The sequence below is a fragment of the Mytilus galloprovincialis genome, chromosome 12, assembly GCF_965363235.1.
Source record: "Mytilus galloprovincialis chromosome 12, xbMytGall1.hap1.1, whole genome shotgun sequence".
Lineage (NCBI taxonomy): Eukaryota > Metazoa > Mollusca > Bivalvia > Mytilida > Mytilidae > Mytilus > Mytilus galloprovincialis.
The window spans coordinates 59,926,326-59,942,888 of NC_134849.1; the positions used below are offsets into that span (position 1 = coordinate 59,926,326).

General features: G+C 30.8%; 1 protein-coding gene across 6 annotated transcripts in view; it reads left to right on the forward strand.

Annotated features, from left to right (window-relative positions):
• The window catches only part of LOC143054435 (potassium channel subfamily T member 2-like), a 49,868-nt gene that overhangs the window by 16,721 nt on the left and 16,584 nt on the right, over positions 1–16,563 (forward strand). For 5 of the 6 annotated variants that reach the window (XM_076227446.1, XM_076227445.1, XM_076227443.1 and 2 more), the window contains 10 exons: positions 2,006–2,111; positions 3,165–3,239; positions 4,152–4,238; positions 5,514–5,617; positions 6,241–6,427; positions 7,283–7,447; positions 9,066–9,202; positions 9,713–9,776; positions 11,811–11,919; positions 12,465–12,573. In XM_076227446.1, the coding sequence (XP_076083561.1) occupies positions 2,006–2,111; positions 3,165–3,239; positions 4,152–4,238; positions 5,514–5,617; positions 6,241–6,427; positions 7,283–7,447; positions 9,066–9,202; positions 9,713–9,776; positions 11,811–11,919; positions 12,465–12,573 (1,143 nt within the window). Of the gene's footprint in view, positions 1–2,005; positions 2,112–3,164; positions 3,240–4,151; positions 4,239–5,513; positions 5,618–6,240; positions 6,428–7,282; positions 7,448–9,065; positions 9,203–9,712; positions 9,777–11,810; positions 11,920–12,464; positions 12,574–12,598; positions 12,708–16,563 lie in introns of all 6 variants that reach the window. The other variant, XM_076227442.1, reaches the window with a different exon arrangement.

Genomic DNA, 16,563 nt, shown 5'->3' on the forward strand with positions numbered 1-16,563 from the left:
TATTTACTCTATCACGCCTGTTTTAATCTTGAATTGCTGTACTTATTACAACAGTTTTAATTTGTGTTGTGCATTACCTGTTTTTTTTTTTTGTACACAATGCATAGAAAAAAATCATTTGCTGAAATATTGTGGATTGTTTTATTCGAGTGGGAACCAATTTTTTGTTGATTGAAGAAAACTTGCATTTTAATAAATATTTGATTTCATGGTTTTTGCAAAAAGTGCATACCTAAGCCTATAGAAAATTTGTATTTTATTAAACAATTAAATTCAGGTTTCACCTGTTCCCACAAAATACAAAAAAAATGGATGTTCCACAAATAATAAAGAATCCACAGTATATAGCTTCACAAATTTTAGAGGAATGGAAAAATTGTGTTTGTTAATGTGTGTTAAGTTGATTTTTATTACCAATTCCCCTATTCAGAATCTAATGCATCTGGTTAATATCAGGCCCATAGTCAGGAATTGCCAAGGGGGGGTTATTTGGACTCATGAACTCGACTTTAACATTCACAATTTGAACAGAACGCTGACTTTAACAGTGCTTATTTGGTTTCAAGGGGGGGGGGGGGGGGGGGGGGGCGTCCGAACCCCCCTGGCTATGGGTATGAATATTGTTCAAAGCATACGCAAGTACGTTGTGATTTGTTTAAACGTTCTAATATAAACAATGGAAGCTCAACCACTGATGTAAAATTATTTTCATTTTCGTGTACGAACAATGAGATTTAACCCATAGTCAGATAGTCCTTTAGATTCTGAAAAGACGAATTGTTAACTGTTATTTTGCTGTTCATATTTTATTTTGACTCTAGACTTAAGCTTGTATTGCTATTTACAAACAGTCTTCTTCTTTGTCTGGAATAACCTTACACTCTGTTTAGATAAGAATAATTTTGTGTACTATGGCTAGGCTTGGAACAGGTAAAAATACCAGGTTTGCTTAGATTCAGTTGCAGAAAACTGAATTTTGGACACAATGCAAAATATGTAAAATTTCTGTGAAATATTTCTTTTTTGTGTCAGAAATTAAAATAATCCAAAATATGGTGAAAATGTAAAAATTCTGTAACTGAATTCACTAAATTAACTATGTCAGCAATGAAATTCTAAAGAAACATTTTGTTTACTAAAAAAAAGGCTTTATAAAATCAATGACTTTTTATCACAAATATGGATTCCCTAAAAGCAATGTGGCAGCCCAAAAAGCAAAGTGGCAGCCCAAAAAGCAATGTGGCAGCCCAAAAAGCATGGTTGTGGCTATAGTTTAAACAGTGTTTGACTTGTTAAACTACTAATAAAGAGTGAAAAATTGTTTTTTAAAGATGATATTTTTTATTAGGGCTGTTCTAGAATTGAGCTTGTGATGAGGGAATCAGAAGGCAGTTCTATTAAAATTTGATTGGTGGTGATTATTTTGGAAAAATATTGTAAATTCCAAAATCAGTGCAATCGATGCTTTTATTAATGCAAAAACTGTGACAGTGATTTTCCTTTCAAAAAATTTTGCAATCACTTTAACTAAGTTTTCCATTTTTGTCAGACAGGTCAAGGATTAGCAATTACATATATATATATATATATATTTGCAATTATTTTATGAATTAACAGTAGCATGAATTATATTAGGAATTTATCAACAAAAAAAACTTATCCATTAATGGATAAAATATTGTAATCACCTTCTGACACCCCAAAGATTTATTAGAGCTAATTTCATAATGCATGTAGAGTAAGACTTTGGTTTGCTTGCTTTGTTTGTTTGTACATTATACAATAGTAATTGGGATAACATTCAATAAATTTTAAATATATTACAGTTTAACTATGTCTATCTATATTGTTTGCAGATATCAATCTTAATTGCAAAGCTTGGGCTAATGTTTATACTAACAAAGAAAGCAAGCCAACCAAAGTCTTACTCCACAAGCATTAGGAAATTAGCTCTAATGGAACAGCCCTTTGTATATGTAGTTTATATTTTATATTTTGACTGTAGGCATGTTTTATTGTGGGTGCATCGTCCCTTACCCTTGTGGATTGTACAAGTTGTTTTAGCCGTAGCTTCTTTTAGTAAAACATTACTTTTATTATTTATCACAAAGGTAAGATTTTAGTTTATGCAGGCATTTCCTTGATGTAGAGGCTGTTCCAGGAGATTTTTGGAGGTGTCACTTTTACCATTCTAGAGTAATGCCCCTTTACAAATGGAAAATTGTTTGAATATTTCGTTTCCATTCTCTAACTTAAGTTTATATGCCTCAACGAAATTTTTTAAATATACAATGCTTATTACCACAAAACTAAGATCAAGTACAAATTTAAGTAGTACCACTGTTAGACATCTTGAGATATATCACTTTATAACAATGTATGAAAGGGGGGGCACCATCTGTGCCCCATGGACACATTCCCCATTTATTTTATTTTATTTTACCAATATGAAAAAAATAATTTACTGTTAATCAAGGGAAATTTGTTTACATTACTTGCAGCCCTTTTTCACTCTTAATATGGACATAATACGAGACTCACCATTTATTTTTTTTACCTCAAGAACCACACTTTGCATAACTTAAACTATGTCTTCTGGTTATTATTTCGAATATTTTTTTTTTAAACATGCATGTATCAAAAATGCTTAAGATAATGACAAATAGAATAGTTGTGAAATGTTTCATGTATTGAAATACATGTCTATTTGTACTAGCCTGGAGCAGCCTCTTCATGTTTGAAACACAATTTGCTTTGTTTTGTTTTGTTTTGTTTTTATTTTGTTTTGTATTTGATTTTAGTTTGCATTATAAGTTCACATTGTTATGTTAATTTTGTTTCTCATTGTTCGTTAAACTCACTTTTTATTTGATAGCCCTGGTGAAATTTTATTCATAAATCCTGATATCATAATTTACCACCCCAGAAATATTTATAACAATTTTCCAGTATAAAGTTTATATTTTTCAATTTGTAAGATGCATGATTTGAAAAAAAAAAGGATTTTAACAAGTTTTTTTTTAATAATTTTAATATGATTCTAGAAAAGGGAAGGTTGATATGATTGCTAAAAAGACATTTTTTTACTCCTGAATAGTTGCTGAATAATTGGAAACAATCATACTACATATAATTATAATCCATTTTGCTTACTTTATTTGCAGGAGAATAAACTTGAACAAATAACAAGTTTTCTGTTTGTGATGGAAGTCATTTGTTCTTTGCCTTTTATTGTTACGGTAAGTTAAATTCAAACTCATAGATAAAAGATAAAACAAACAAATAATAATACACATGACACAACATAGATAGAAAACTTAAGACTTAGCAATACATACCCAATTAAAAAACTGGGGGTGATCTCAGGTGCTTCTGAAGTGTAAGCAAATCCTGTTCCACATGTGGCTGAAACGACCATGCCAAATAAAACTGTCATAGAGTATAGTTTATATGAAAAAAATGGTGTTGATTAAAAAAAAAACAGAAAGGAAAGAATAGCAACTTATTTCACCATGATATTTAAACAAAAATTCTGTACAATAATCATGAATACAAACAAACAAATCTGCTGTGTGGTTGAACCATGATTAAGGGTGGAAATTTAAATTGTGGCTAGACAAATGCTAGATAAGGAGTATTTTTGAAGGACAGAAATTTTTACAATTGGTCACTTACGGACGGCAAGAGGTAACTTTCAACATGAGACATTGGATTCATATCCCCATTTCAAACATAAACAGCTTGAGGCACAAAAAGCTATCATCATGGATCTTACTCAATAAGAAATCAGAATAAAAAGAGCATAGAATATACAAGGGCTCTTAAATTACCATAACATTATATTATTTTGGTCATATTTTGCCATCAAGTGTGGCGTCTTTAGGATTGTAAATGTGAATTAAATGATAGCATATCTAACTTAGACAAACTTCATATTTGTTAAGAAAACTCTGGGAAGAATTATAATTACAAAAAAAAGAACAAAAAATGGAGCTAACCTAAACAAAAACACAACAATATGATGTAATAAAAAAAATAGATGAAAAACTCCAATAAAGTTTCTAGGTTGATTGATATATTTTAGAATAAATTAAAAAAAAAATTTCATTGACTGTTCTGAGAAATCCATTTTATTTTTTGTTATTTTTCAGATATTTTATCCAGTTATTTTAATGAATTTATATGTTCCTGCATTTTTAAATTGTTGGTTGTTAAAGAATGCCATTGAACGATTGTTTGTAAGTAGAATGTATTAGGAAACAAATCAATAATTATATATTTTCTCTTTTCATCTGTTTTTATACGCCAATGCTAGAAATAGGACTATATGTTGCAATCCACTTATATGGTCATCTGTTTGTTCAACAAGTAATCTCACTTTTGTAAGCATTTATTGAACGGAGTGGCTTCATATTTAGTCAGCAACATATGTTGTAATATGCAAATACTTTTCAGAGCTGTTACTTTATTAATCACAAATTACTCCCATGAGAGGATCAAAGGCATGAAAATTACATGTAATAACAACAATATAATGATGACATTTACATTAACATAAAAGTAAAATAAAACATTTAACAGCAAACGCCCTCAAGTGCCCCCTGTCCTCAGTTCCATAGACTATTAAGGGAGCCTAAAGATTTCCCTTGCTGACTAGTAGTTGTGTATATTTCATTTTATGAAGGTGGGTACCTAACACTTTCACTAAAATTAATTTGGCTCGTTTAATTTTAATTAAATTTTGACAAAGTATTTACTTTGACCCTTTAACAAAAATACAAAAATTTCAAAACTTTTCAACCAACCGTTTTGTCAGAAAAAATACAAGTGGTTATATAGCAGTTTTTGACAAACACCAATTTTTATCATTAAGAAGCTTAATATTCCCTATACAACACAACGTAATTAAAACGTTTTATAGCTGACTTTGCAGAGTTATCTCCCTGTAGTGTTAGGTACCACCTTAACAGAAAAATCTTTGTATTCAGTTTTTAAACCATTAAAAATGACATGTATTAAATCATCATTGATTTTTCATAATAAAAAAAAATGTGATTCATCATCAAGAACTTTACACTCATTGCAAAATCTTTGAGGGCATGGAGTATTTTTTATCTTTCACTTTCAATAGCAAGGGAATTATCACTAATTCTAAATTTGCATATAAGTTTTCTGATTACTGAGAGGTTGTCTCCAGTAATACTGAATAGAAATAAGAAGATGTGTTATGTGTGCCAATGAGACAATTCTCCATCCAATGTATGCATTCTTGTTAAAGGTTAACGTTGTACAATATTTTTTTAAAATAAATATGTAAATATAAAAGTCATGATAAGGACCACAAAAAAACCCACCTTTTATGAGAGTTGACCTTTTTAATAAAGGTTCGAAAAACAAAGGTTAACTAAAACAGGAATTGAACAGAAAAATTTGACAAGACAGGATTTTGCTTTAAAAAGGTTGACCTATATAATTTAAAGGAGGTTTTACAGTGTTTACATTATTTTTTGCAGAATGATCTACATTTTGCTAAACAAAGATTCCAGACGATCTCCACGACGATGTCACAACAGATTTTAATTCTAATCATTGCAATGATCTGTATATTTTTCACCACGTAAGTTTACAATTAGCTCTCGCCGCAATATAGCCTTTTTGTGCTAATGCGGCGTAAAGCAACCAACAATCAATCAATCGTAAGTTTACAGAAATCAATATGTGGTGACTGTAGTAATTAATGACTTAATTTCTCAAAAGTTTTCTTAGACTGGTACCTGAAATTGCAAGATACATGTCCAAGAATAAGTAATCCAGTAAAACATTTTTATTATGCCCCCGCTGTAACAGAGTGGGTATTAAGTGTTACACATGTACGTCTGTACATACCAAAACGTCTTCAAAATTTGTTCACTTACTGTTTACCTATTTAGCTAGGCAAATGTTATAAAACTTATACACAATGCTTATATCCTCAAAACACAGATCACATTAGAAATTTAGTGGCGTTTATTTTAACTTTCATGAGTTATGCCCCTTTAAAAGCATAAACAGAATTAAGACAGAACACTATTTGCAAACCCCACCCCTCCTTTTCCCCAAAAAATGAAATGAAGGTAACATGACAGCCGATTTTGTGTCATAATAATGTCCCTGCAGTACATTTTTGTGTTGTTTTGCTGTGCTCACTTTGATATTAAAATTATATAATAAAGACGAGTGTATTTAGTTTTTCATTTTCAGAATATGTGGAATTCAGCATTTACAAAGGGCCAGCTTAGAGAAACCATTAACAATGTTTGAATCATTATATTTTACTATTGTAACATTTTCTACCGTTGGTTACGGAGACATATCTCCTGATATTTGGCCAGGACAGTTATTCATGGTTGTTATGATTTGTGTGGCAATAGCCTTTATACCTAGACAGGTAAGTGCATTAAGTTCTAATTCGTAAACTCAAACTATTAACATAAAATATTTATCAAATAACCACAAACTCTTACATAGGAGATGCCACTTGCAGAGACAAGCGCACATTTTATTATAGATATGAGTATAATATTGTGGAAAGTTCGTAAAAATATGCAGGTATTAAGCAGCTTGTACTAGTTTCCCCATACTAGTGGTCTAAAAATTTGAAAGTAAATAATATAATTAATAATATTATTTATTTGGCAAAATACTACTGTACACTTTGTCTGCAATCGCTCAAATGGCTTTAAACCACCCGAGTTCACTTGTGCATGAACTCAATATACCTATCAAACTGACCTTACTATAATTAACCAAACACGTGTTAACTATAAACAAACAAAATTTTTACATGTTCGATTTTTGTACAACTTTGATAAATACATATATTTGTAATAGTAGAAGTACTAGTGCTTGTGTGACAATAGCCCTGACCAATAAAAACATGAGTTTTGGTAAAATTATGATTCTTTAGCAAGTAAATATTAGAAATGAGTACAGGGACTACAAATTTTACAAAACTTTTTTTTCAAAGCTAAAGAAATAACATAGGGGTAAAATGCAAGTTATGTCTATTAATTACCATGTACACCATTGTAGAGATATCTGACAGGGATGGACATGTTCAAAATAATGTGATCTACCTACTGTTAATTTAGACCAAACTGACAGAGTACATACTAGAGCTCATCCTTTATTTTGACGGGATCAATTTAGTTTAGATTTTTACTTAATTCCTTTTAGATCTTCACAGAACTTTCTTTTAATATTCAGAGAAGATTATTTCACAATATGTTGATTTTATTTTTAGATAGAAAGAATAATAACGACATTTATGGAGAGACAGAAGACTGGTGGTAATTATAGTAAGCGACAGGCATTACGATCTAAACATGTTATTGTCTGCTGTCAAAGTCTGACGGCAGCTAGTGTTATGAATTTTCTGACAGAATTTTATGCTCACAGAAAATTACAGGTTTGTGCTACACACTGAATTTTTATTTATATTTAAAAAAAAAATATCACATATTATTATGTACTTGGTCCTTCATTTATATCTGGGAACCCAATTCAAGCAATATGCCGGTCAAGTACATATATATTACTTCACAAACTTTTATTCTGACACCATCATCAATGTTTTCCCTATACTAGCGCTAACTAGCCCTAAAACCCAACCTAAACCAAACCCTTACTTTAATAGCTTGATCTTTAACTTAACCCTCAACCTAATGTATGAGGTCCCCTAAAGTAAAAAAAAATACAATCCAACAACAAAAATACAAATGTTGAGTTCAATTGAAACAAAATTATGATTAAGAGCATCACAAACTTTTATTCTATTTATACCTTCAGCAATTTTCTCTTCTGTCAAATTTATGTACATGCCATTGAGACAACTCTCTATCCAAGTAACAATTTTCTAAAAGTAAACCATTATAGGTCAAGGTCACATGGAACAGCAAGCTTTAAAGGGCCCCCAAAAAATACTAGTGTAAAACCATTCAAACCGGTGCATTACGTTTGCGCGCATTACCATTACATTTGCGCGCAAAAAACCTTACGTTTGCGCGCAGCTTTTGCTTACATTTGTGCACATTTTTTTGACAGGTAAACTCAGGTAAATACAGGTCATAATACTTTATTATTTATTAATTTGTTCAATTATTTACAAGTATCAGTACCCCTTCCGTTAGTCTAAATCTCCTAAGGCACCTATTTTGAAAGAATTCAATCAATAATATTTTAGGGAAAATACAGGTCATAATACTTATTTATTTATCAATTTGTTCAATTATTTACAATTATCAGTACCCCTTCAGTTAGTCTAAGTCTCTTCTTAGGCAGGGAAAAAGGAGATAAAGCCGCATATTTTTTTCGATTTTCATATACAATTCAACAAGTCAAAGGTATAGACAAAAGTTTAAGAAATCTGTGACATAGCCCATTTATCATAACTTGAACTTAAGATACATATAACAGGGTTTTAAATTGATTTTAGAATTCAATATGACCAATATATAATTTGAATTAACAAACTATTTTCAAAATTAATAATTGATAGTCATATTTATTATTAAAATACCAATAAAGTATAGTTATTTATAATTTAATCATTGTGTTAATATATATGAATTATTATTTTTACCTGAGATTACCGATATAATGAATGCGCGCAAATGTTATCAAAAGCTGCGCACAAACGTAAAATATTTTAATCCCCAAATGCAAGCAAACGTAGTGCGCCCATTCAAACAGGGAAACCAACAGTCTTTTCTATATCAAAATGAGATACAAGAAACACGTATGAACTACATAAACAGATGTACATCAGATTCCTGACTTAGGACAGGTGCAAACATTTGCATCGGGATTAAACGTTTTAATGGTACCAAACCTTCTCCCTTTTCTGAAACAATAGTATGACATCACATCATCGAAAGACATGTAGATTTTGTTTTTTGTCCATGGATTTATGAGTTTGAACATCGGTATACTACTGTTGCCTTTATGTAATTTTTAATTCTTAAACTCCCTTCCTTTTACAATTTTTTTTTTTCAGACATTTTGTAATTGGCTTTGGTTTTTTTCAGAATCATATAGTTATACTATTATGTCCAGTTGATCCTGAAAGTGACATGCATATGATTCTACGTGATCCCAAATGGTCAAACCGTGTGAGGTACATGAAGGGATCAGCTCTCAAAGACATAGATCTCATGAGATGCAGGTAACTCTTTTGTTTTAAATGGCTGCCTTTGTGAATGGTCAGATGATGCCTGCTATAAATTCAGCACACTAACATCAGGGTCAATATACCTTAAGAAAATAAAATCTATTTCATTGACAACAAGTGGACAAAGAGTGGGCATACCTTCTTCATTGGACCACATTGCCACATATGTTGGCTGTCATGCCATTTTCTTACTTTCATCATAATAATTAATACATAATATATAGAGATAAGAAGATATACTGGTAGTATGAGTGCCAATGAGACAACTCTCCATCCAAGTCACAATTTGTAACAAAAACCCACATGAAAATTGAAAAAAAAGTAAAACATTTACATTAAGTAGTTTATCTAAATCTAATATGCAGCCATTTTACTTTATCTAAGATTCAGTTGTGAGTGGTATATATTAATTAATTGACTACAAATGATGGGAAGGGTGAAATTTCAACATCCATCGATCATTGCTTTAGGGTAATATAATTATAGTGTATCTCTTAATTTCAGGATAAATGAAGCTGAGTGTTTGTTTTTATTATCTCCTGCAGAAAACAGCAACAAAGAACAAGCTGTAAGGTTACAGAGTTTACAAAAAACTTTTTTGACTCGACTGACATGGGACTGTCATAGCAAGATTATATGTCAGTCCTACAAATTTTTTTCTGGTCCAACAAAATCTGTCAATTTTATCCTGAAATAAAATTAATAACATATATTTTCCAAAAATAGCTTTATTTGGCAAAGGAGTAGGGGCATTAAGGCCTGGTTTTGGCCCAAGAAAATAAAATGTTTGATAACTTTTTCAAATTAGCACATAATCTTTAGAAATGCATAGGGTCAAGAAATATAAATGAAAAACATTAAGATTCTTATGTGATGACGTCACAATTACGTCATAATATGTACTGTTTTCACAAAAACAAAGAAAATTCAGAATTTATGCAGTTTTCTATCTTTCTTTCTGTTGTGGAAACATCGTGCGCAGCCAAGAAACAACAAAATAATTTAACTGAAGCTTTATTATTACTATTGACAAAATCTCACCAAATATAAAGTTGTTTCTTGGGTGCGCACATACTTTTCCAATCGAAAATATACTTAAAGATTTGATGAAAAACAAGGAAAATCACAAAATTTTACAAAATATGCAAATTAAGGCATGATTTATTGCCATGGTAACTTGTTCAATGTCCAAAAAAAAAAAAAAATTCTGAATACCTTCTACCTGAGATACTTTCCAGTAATTTAAAAATATGTATGATAACTTTTAAATTTGCAGTAATTTTTGGGCCAAATAAGGGCCTTATTGCCCCTACTCCTTTACAATGAAGGACCAGTTCTGGTCTTCTGATTCAAAGTCATCTTCGCTGTCCATTTCATCATCTTAATCATTTCTTAGTTGTGACAGTAATTGTTGGCTTCATCAGAGGGCTCCACTGCCGATTGTTTGCCAGACATGGCTTAATAAACAAATTTAATAGGCCACATGTAGCTTGCCCCTTTGCCTTTGGTTCGTTTATAAAAAAAAATGGAAACCAGTACTGGAAATCAGCCACAAGTACATCTGATGACCAATGTAAAAAAGCACTGGAAATAGTTGTAGGTACATCTAATTACCGATGTAAAAATGTGCCAACATAGGCACTGCAACTTTGGTTTTTACCATGGTCATCAGGACTGCCACTAGCCTTCAAAATACTTGTCTTGGCCTCATTTTGGCAGTCAGGAACGATAGGACCAACGTTTTTTCATGAACTCTTGAGTTTACTATAATATCTTTTATACTATGTTTCTGTTTGTCTGCCATTACTAGATGTTACATACTCTGAGGTTCTTTGAAGGTCATTTGCTGAACAATTGCAATTTTATGAAAGATAAATTTAAAAAAAATTTATAATGTATCATATGTTAAAAATTTTAGAAAAATGAAGTCCATGTAATAAAAGAAAAAGTCCACGGCATGTTATAAAAAGGACCTCATAATTTTTTATGTCACTACATCTTATTAAAACATGTATCATTCAAATGCAATTTGTATGTAACAATTTTTTTCATTGGCTAAAAGTTGCCGTCAAATCCACAGTTGACCAGGCGTAACTAAGGAGGGACAACCATTCTGAAATGATTGAATCAACAAATGTTCGATTAATACTATATAATCCAAAAGAAAACAACACCTACCTCGAATTCGACGTTTCAAAGTTATTTTATCCGAATTTGAAGCGTACAGGTAACTTCCAGTTTGTAAGTTTTCATTTGTATGACGTCACGTTTACCATGACGTCTTTGCGCCAAAATCATTCATGAAGTTTCGCGGATTTTTTTTTATTTGTCAAATTTAGACATTTTTTTAAGTTTTAATGTAATATTTCTTTCTGAAATGCATTAGAATTGGAATAACAGTACTGTAGTTGAAGAGTTGCCACCGTCAATTTTGATTTGACGGTCGCAAATCTCCCTTTTACTGTCTCCGCTATGTGTTGCCAGTAAAACTGCATTTGCGACCGTCAAATCTACAATTGACGGTGGCAACTTTTCAACTACAGTACTGTTATTCCTTAAATATATATATACATCTTTTATGTAATTTGTTTTATTTTTTTAGGATCAACAAAATATTCTAAAATCCTGGGCTGTGAAGGATTTTGCCCCAAATTGTAATCAATACATTCAATTGTTTAGAGCTGAAAATAAAATGCATGTGAAGTTTGCAGGTGAGATATACTGTACTGTGAAAAACGATCTTCATCTGGAAAAAAGTAAAATCACAAAAATACTGAATTCTAAAAGAAAATTCAAAACAGAAAGTCCCAATCAAATGGCAAAAACAAAAGATCAAACACATCAAACGAATTGATAGCAGCTGTCATATTCCTAACTTGGTACAGACATTTTCTTAAAATCTTATTTAATTCTTGCTATTTTTTTTATACTTTTTAACAGAAAAAGGACGTCAATGTTGAAAAATATAGAGATACTCATTTCCCCCCAAATTTTCAATAGCTTATATCTCAAAAAACATGAACACAGCTAGACCCTTAATTTTTTTCTGCTGTTATAGTTCCTTTATTTATACACTATCAATTTATAACAGTATTTTATAAAAATTTGCTATCGTAGAACAGAGTAGCATACATCCTTAAACGCAAATTAACATTGGAAAATCCATTGCTTTTAATGTAATTTTATGGCTTATTTGAAAGTATTTGTTCTATGTTATTGTATGTGTAAAAGATAGAAAATATTGATATATTTACAGAACATGTAGTATGTGAGGATGAATTTAAGTATGCTTTATTAGCCAATAACTGTCTGTATCCTGGAATATCCACGTTAGTGTCTCTGCTATTACATACATCAACAGGATAGTAAGTTTACAATAGATATTTACAGAGCATGTAGTATGTGAGGATGAGTTTAAGTATGCTTTATTAGCCAATAACTGTCTATATCCTGGGATATCTACATTAGTGTCTCTACTACTACATACATCAACAGGATAGTAAGTTTGACCTGTAATGGTTTACTTTTATAAATTGTTATTTTGATGGAGAGTTGTCTCATTGGCACTCACACCAAATCTTCCTATATCTATTTACAATAGAAATTTATATTTATTATATAAAACATATAGTGGATTTATTAATTTTTCGGGGGTACCAATTTTCGAGGATTGATGAAAACTTTTGTAGATATTTGATTTCATGGTTTTGCCAAAGTCTCCATATATTCTTCATGTTCTTATCAAAATTGTTTGTAATTCGTGGTACCAGGGTAAGTTACCATGATATCTATGAAAATTTGTATCCAACAAATAATAATGAATCGTCAGTAGATGGTTATTGAGGATCAGTATTGGGAGTTTATCTAATTAAGGAATGACTTTAAAAAAAATTTGTCTATGAAGAAATAACATAAAAAATGTGGTGCACACTGAATAACACACGTAGCGGGTTATTTGACAGTGTGCATCACACTTTTTATGTTATTTCGAAACGACAGAAAAAAATATTACAATCATTCCTTATGATTTAATTCTAGATTCCATGTTCAAGGCGTAAATCATAAAAAAACGTTAATGACGTCACAGTCAAATAATTTAATTTAGAATGTAATGCATCTTCTGATTGGCTGACGTTATTTTGTTATCATCCCATAGACATAATTTAGTCATGTGATCGTGACGTCATCAACGTTTTTTCATGGTTTTCTACGGTTTAAAATGGAATTTAGATTTAAATTATAAGAAATGACTGTAATATTTTTCTGTCTATTTGGAAATAACATAAAAAATGTGGTGCACACTGTTAAATACACCGCTACGCGCGTTATTCAGTATGCACCAAATTTTTTATGTTATTTCTTCATAGACAGAAAAAATATTACAGTAATTCCTTAAATAACAAAATTATGTCTATGAGCTGATAAAAAAAATATCACAGCTAATCAGAAGACGTATTACATTCAATATTAAATTATTACTACATATTATGGGATCAACACATGAATAACTTAATTTTGGATGTAATATATCTTCTGATTGACTTAAACTTTTATGTCTATCAGGTCATATACATAATTTTGTCAAATGACCATGCATGACATCATTAAGGTTTGTATCATGATTTACTCCTTAAAAATGGAGTTTAGAATTAAGTTATATATAATGACTGTAATGTTTTTTCTGTCTATTTTGAAATAACTATGATTTTGATGCTATTTCTTCATTAAAGGGAAACTTCGCAAAAAAATCAAAAATTGATATTATGTTCATTCTGTATAAAAATGCTCAAATTCATAGATATTAAAGTTTTATTCCGCTAGATAACCGATCACCATCGATTTTAAATTTAGAGTATCAATTCTCTGTGTTCCGCCATTTTGTCTTCTTTCCCGATTAATAAAAACGATATGTCTATAAACCACAAAGAAACAAAACTACAGTAACCGATGTAGTCGTAATTGCGTGTCGATATCTTGTCAATCGTACGGTTGTTTTATCCGACTAACTAACTTGATACGAAAAATATTCTTACTTTTTTTAAATTACCATGGTCTGTTGTTTTTAAACTGTTGATATTGGAATTAGGTGAAAAGTCAAAGTTGAAATCATAAATAAGTGTTCCGTGAAAATTGTTTTCGAAAATCTAATTTGTTCATAATTCTTTAAAGTAATAAACAAATATATTTTGATCTTCCCTCATCTGATCACCAGCATGGCTAAAGGTATTACTTCCAAAGGTATTGTGAGGCGTGTGAGGTGACACTTCCAGGTATTCAAGCGATTTCCTGTCGGGCTTGCAAGTTCATGCATTGTTTCACTTCTGCAGGTATTGATCAGTGTACACGGCTGATCACTTATAACTTATAACTTTCAGATGAATAATATACAACTCTGTCTTACTTGTCATTACTAAACTCATACGCTTGTTTATAAATAACATTTCTGGTGTAAAGAATATAATTCATAAACATATAAATAATACCCAAAAAATAAGATTTGATGAAATTAAAATCTATTTAAATATTTTTTCAAAGGGTGAATTTGGGAAAATGTATTATATAGTCATTGTCAATAGTGAAGGACAGATTGGAACAGACCAGAAATATTGATTTAAAAAAATGTACGCACTTGCCGACGATTCGTTTATACGACTGGATAGAAAGTTACGGAACTATAGCGCAATTTAAAATATATACATGTATACATTGAACATAAGAAAAAAACATATATTTTGAATAAATAGGGGTAAAAGTGTTGTAAATAGACTAGTCCACGTATGCCAACAGTATGTAATCATCGAATGTCGATAGACTATTGTATACCAGAAGAAGAAGAGAACCAATTTGATTTAAATACAGGTCGATGTATAACTTTTGCTTTGGTTCATTGAAGCTGTGGACCTAGTACAATCACAGATTTATATTTCAATAAGATTGTTCTCGAACAAAGGAAGTAATTCGTCATCACAATTGTTATATATGCCACTGGACGAACACTAATTATCCCCAGGGAATGTGAATATTTTGCTGGGAAAATTTTGAGTATCAAAGAGAAAAAAGAATAAATTACTTGTTCGCTAAATAGGGGTATTCTTGTCAGATAAAAGACTTTTAGTTATATTTAAAAAATAGGGAAATATGACATTAAATTGGTTCTGTCTTTTTTTTTAAACATCGTTAAAAAGATGTGTGTCCAAGGTGAACGCCACAAGAACCCTGTAATACTAGTACGAGAGTATAGCATGTAAACATTCCTTCTCATTAATATGGTTGTATTGGAAATCTTTTCATACAGATTGACAACTCATTGTCCGATATGCATGTAATATTTGCCACATGACGCCCATAGTTCTTTCTACCATCATCATCTTATTCTGTGATATTGCTGTAAACATCGATGGTTCACATCCAAACAAAATGGGAGTAATGGACCTTCAGAGCTTCTCCGTGTTATACACTTGTGAAATATATAGACGAAATTTCTGTATTGAAATGAATCTACATCTCACAAACAGGATTTTCAAATAACGATTGTGAGTAATCACCTTACAAACCAATATAAACGTATGGCAAGATATAATTAATAACCATGAAGGAATTTAGTTTTTGTCAGACGCAAGAACTCATCACTATATATATCATAAACGTATACGTATATATATGCATACAGTTTCAAATATTAAGAACAAGCGGTCGATGTCGATAGTCTGTTTTCTAACTGTTCAGAGTTAGACATGTCACTTGTTCATTCTTGGAAGCCTTCATATTCCCCGTCTAACGATGGGAACTCTTTCTGATTGTGTTGACTATAAATGCTTGTATGGTAATTCTGTCGTTTATCTGTACAAGCGGTTGCATTTCCTCTCCTTTCCCAACAAACAAACGAACGAAACGCCACTAGTCTGATTTCTCTGGAGCTCATCCTCAATGGCTCTTATACGTCAGGAAACTTACATGTATACTAATAATGATTGTTTCAAGAACAACGATGTATGGACGAACTATTATAAATTCGTCAATATCAGTTATGCATGACTAAAATATAACTTTTATTACAACTGCTGTATTACTTATTTGGATTAATGACGGCTAGCATGTTCAACATTGCATAAATATTATCATAGAATTTTAAAAAAAATCCTCAAAAATCCTCAAAAGAAATAATGCCTTAATTAGCTTAGATAATTGATATTCTTTTCACAAAAAGTTGTCAATTAAAAACTTTAAAATTGCAATAGTTTTATTAGCATTTAAACACAGCCAGATTTGAATACAAGTTAAGAAATTCCGGTAAAGTCAATGATATCAAACAGATGTACAATGGTATATCAAATTGGGTAATATTGCATTTAGTT